Below are 4691 nucleotides of genomic sequence, written 5' to 3' on the forward strand. Positions count from 1 at the left end.
CAGTCTAGTACTTATCCTACAGTGCCACACCAGACTCCAACATGTGATAGGCACCAGATATACAATACTGGACAAAATCACTACTTGTATGAAGCTATCACATAGAGATTATAATCTCCAAAGTACATTTGGTACCTTGATACTTTCCAGAATAGCCTGCTCTAGAAACTTTTGATCTTTGGTGTTGTTGTATGCCATGAAGTTGGTTTTGACTCACAGCAACCCTGTGTAGAGTCACTAAGAGAAGTTGATGGGTTTGAACTGCCAACCTTGCAGTTACAAGTGCAGTGCTTATCCTACAGTGTCACCTCAAGACTTCAATGGTGTTGTTGTTGTTAAGTGCTGTTGAGTTTGTTCCAACTCATAGTGACCCTGTATAAGGTTTCCAAGGAGTGGCTGGTGGGTTTGAACAACCAACCTTGTGGTTAGCAGTCCAGTGCTTATCCTACAGTGCCACACTAGGAGTCTTCAATGGTGATGGCGGTTGTGTTCCAAGGAGTCAATTCCAATTCATAGTTACCCTGCATAGGGTTTCTGATGCTATAAAACTTTATGGGAGCAAAAAGTATCATCTTTTTCCCATGGAATGGCTGGTAGTTTCAGACTGCTAACTTTGAGGTTAGCAGCCTGTCTTGTAGCCATTATGCTACCAGAGTCTCTGGTAAATTTTCAATGTAGTGGAAGAGAGACACCTAACAAATACAATCCACAATTATATACCAAAACCTTTTCTCATAGGAATATGTTTTAAAGTTTCAATTTCTACATTGTACAAAAATTAGCTGTAGTAACCTCAGTGAACAATTTCAAAAGAACATGACCAAATGCTACCCATATCAGTGGCAAAACATGGACTCTGCAGCATCCAGACTAAAATAGGCCAGCTGACTTTAGTCCCAGAGATAAAATCTCAATACTCTTGGTTTTTCAAAAACAAACAAAGGGGTTCTCAGACTTCCAGAAAGATGGTGGAATAAGCAGACACACTACACAGACCTTCTGCAACAAAGACCATGAGAGACCAAATAAAACAGACAGATGAAGATCTGGGAACCCTGAACTTCAGAATAAATGTGAGAGAGGTGTATTGAGTTCTTGCTGAGAGAAGTTGAGCAAGGACAGCAAGAGAGGGAGACAGACTGGTGAATGGCCTGTCAGATGCAGTGTGACCAGCTTGAATCTTTGTGAGCAGCAATTGCAAAAGAAGGTGGCCTAGCAAAGCAGAGTCACACAGGTGACTGGAAAGTTGCAATTCCTTCCTTTTCCCCACACTCCCCTGGTGACCAGAGGTATGGCCAGTCCCCACCTTTATGCACCCATAGGACAGCCCCTGCTCCCCAGGAGATCAGACCCACATGGTTGAGAACAACACTAGTATGAGGCGGTGGCCAGCTGCTCTACTTTGGTGCACCATTTTGGTGCCTGGATTCAGCTTAGGACCTACAGTATCCACAGAGCCACCAGAACATCATTTAACCAGTCACCCTGCCCCCAGCTGCCCTATGGTCCTAACAGACACTAAGACTAACTCTGTCAAGGCCTCCACGAACTAATTCTAGATTGACTTCCCTGAATATAGATAACACTGAGGACTATAGGAACTCTATCTAGGCCAGGAACTCTGCTGTCTTATCCCTCCCATACCCACCTCGTGAGATTCTCAGCTTGCAGGAGTCCCCCAAGTTTTCTTCTCTCCGGGTCCAAGAGCTGCATTGTTTTTAGTGTTGTTTTGGGATTTGTTTTGTTTTTTTCCTTTTGTTGTCTCATTGTTTTTGTTTGTACTTTCTCTTTCTTCTCTTCCCATTCCCTTGAATTTTATCCTATCTTCACTTCTGATTTCCTTCTTTTCTCTCATTCTATCTCTCATTCTCTTCTTCTTTTTTCCCCTCTTTTTTTTTTTTATTACTCTCTATTCTCTCTTTTCATCTTTCCTCTCCCTAGTTTTTTAAGGTTTATTTTTATTTCTTCCTTTTGTTTTCTATCCTATAGCCTCATTTTACTGTCCTTCTTTTCTCTTTTTGGTTATTATAATTTTTTTTTTCTGGTCCCTACTTGTTTTTAATTCTTTTTTCTCCCTTATTATTTTCTCTTTTTATTGTTGATTTTGCTTGTCTATTCTGTTTTGCTTCCTGGCATGTATGTGGCAGTGGAGGGTGGGAGTTCGTCTCTTTCCCACCAACAGGAGACAGCAACCATGTCCATACAGTCCAGCCACAATTGTACCCCCTGTAGCACCACTGACTGGGAAAAAGCCAATAACAGTTACTCTACCACCTGATGAACAATAGACAGCAACCAACACCACTCAACCCCACTCTAAAACACAGTGCACACTTCCATCCTAAAAATACAACCACAGGAGACAGTTGGTGAGAGTCTAAGAACACCTCAAATTAAAATCATCAATTAAATACAAATATGAAAATAGCACCATGTCCCAAAGACAACAGATAATTCTAGCTCACACAAAGAAAGAAGAGAGAACAGTGCAAACAAATGACAAAGATGCAGATGCAAAAAGCATTTCCAAGGAGGGAAAGTCATGGAATTAACTGAAAAAGAAAAAAAATTTTTTTTTAAATTATATTAAAGATTCTACAAAGGACTGACAGAAAGGTCGAGCAAAGCAAGGAAAACATAAAAAACCCTTTAGAAGAATTCAGGAAAACACTATAAGAATAAACAGATAAAATAAATGTAAATTTTCAAACAATACAAAACTGGACATTAGAAATCCAGAAGACTAATAGTAAGATTTTAGAAATAGATAATACATTGAATGGGCAAAGGAGTAGAGGTAAAGCAATGGAAGCCTGAATTAGTGAATTTGAAGAGGAATCTCTCAATACTAGTATGCTAGAAGAATAATCAGAAAAATGAAGACAAACTTCTGAAGAAAGACTGAGTTATATGGGACATTATGAAGAGGAATGACTTATGTGATTAGAATTTCAGAACAGAAAGAGACAATAAAAAGCAGAGAGAAAATTGTCAAAGAGTTGTTGGGAGAAAATTTCTCTAACATATGAAAAACTAGAAGACAAGTATATAAGAAGCTGAACAAACTCCAAACTGAATAGATCCCAAAAGAAAAGCACCAAGACATATATCATAATCAAACTTTCTAAAGCAAAAGACAAGGAAAGAGTCCTAAGAGTAGCTAGGGAAAATGAAAAGTTACCTACAAATGAGAATGTTTGTAGACTAAACTCTGATTTCTGAGCAGAAACAAATACACTATGCTCTTTTGTTGAAATCTGAACGAGTGTGAACAAAAGCACAACTTACCAATATCTTTGAGACACAACCAAAACGGTGCTTATAGGACAATTTATAACAATAAATGCATGCATCCAAAGAGAAGAAAAAGAAAACAAAATCAACACCTTAACCAAACATCTCCAGCAATTAGAAAAAAAGCTGCACAGTAAGCCTACGGCCACTAGAAGAAAAAAAAGAAACAATAAAGGTTAAAGCAGAAATAAATGAAATAGAAGATAGAAAAACAATAGAAAGAATCAACAAGACAAAAAGTTGGTTCTTTGAAAGGATTAATAAAATCAACAAACCATCAGAAAATCTAGCAAAAGAGAAGAAGAAGATTTAAATAACACAAATTATATGAGTGACATCATGACAGAACCAAGGGAAATTACAAAGGATAAAAACAGGATACTATGAAGAATTATACTCCAAAAAATTTGAAAATGTACAGGAAATGGACAACTTACTAGAAACACACAACCTACCTAAACTAACACAGGCTGAAGTAGAAAATTTGAACAAACCTATAATAAGAGAAGAAACTGATCAAGTCATTAAAAAACTGCCAACTAAACAATGTTCAGACCCAGATGACTTTACTGGTGAATTCTACCAACATTCAGAGAAGAGCTGACAACAATTCTATGCAAACTATTCCATAATGGAGAAAAGAATGTAAAACTCTTGAATTCATTTTATGAAGCAAACATATCTCTGATACCAAAACCAGGCAAACACATCATTAAGAAAGAAACATATAGATCAATATTCTTCATGAACATAGATGCAAAAATTCTCAACAACATCCTAGTGAATAGAATACAACAATATAAAAAAAAAATACATCATAACCAAGTGGGGTTCATACCAGGTATGTAGGAATGGTTCAATATTCAGCATAATCCACCAGATAAATAAAACAAAGGAAAGAAACCACATGATCATATCAATTGATGCAGTAAAAGAATTTGACAAAATCCTACACTCATTCCTGATAAAAACACTCAACAAAATAAGAATAGAAAAGAAATTCCTCAACATAATTAAGGACATATAAACAAAACCAACAGCCAACATCAGAAACCAAACAAAGGTGCCCTTTATCACCACTCTTATTCAATATTGCACTAGAAGTCTTAGCCAGAGTTATAAGGGAAATTAAAGGCATACATATTGGCAAAAAAGACCTAAAACTCTCTCTATTTACAGAGTATATTATCCTATACTTAGAAAATCCCAAAGGCTCAGCAAGAAAATTATTGGAACTCATCATTAGATTTAGCAAAGTAGGTACAAGACCAGCATGCAAAAATCAGTTGGATTCCTTTACACTAATAGAAAGAGCTCTGAGAAGGAAATCAGGAAAACAATACTATTTACAATTGTTATGTTGTTGTTAGACGCCTTCAAGTTCATTCCGACTCATA

The 4691-nt window shown here is 36.9% G+C and overlaps 1 protein-coding gene across 1 annotated transcript in view; it reads right to left on the reverse strand.

Moving 5' to 3' along the window:
* Nucleotides 1-3433: 3433 nt before the first annotated feature.
* The window catches only part of RPS12 (ribosomal protein S12), a 37631-nt gene continuing 36373 nt past the window's right edge, over nucleotides 3434-4691 (reverse strand). Inside the window, exon 6 of the mRNA XM_006834719.1 lies at nucleotides 3434-3442. Within this exon, the coding sequence (XP_006834782.1) occupies nucleotides 3434-3442 (9 nt within the window). The remainder of the gene's footprint in view (nucleotides 3443-4691) is intronic.

This window comes from Chrysochloris asiatica, unplaced genomic scaffold (genome assembly GCF_000296735.1).
Source record: "Chrysochloris asiatica unplaced genomic scaffold, ChrAsi1.0 scaffold00013, whole genome shotgun sequence".
Lineage (NCBI taxonomy): Eukaryota > Metazoa > Chordata > Mammalia > Afrosoricida > Chrysochloridae > Chrysochloris > Chrysochloris asiatica.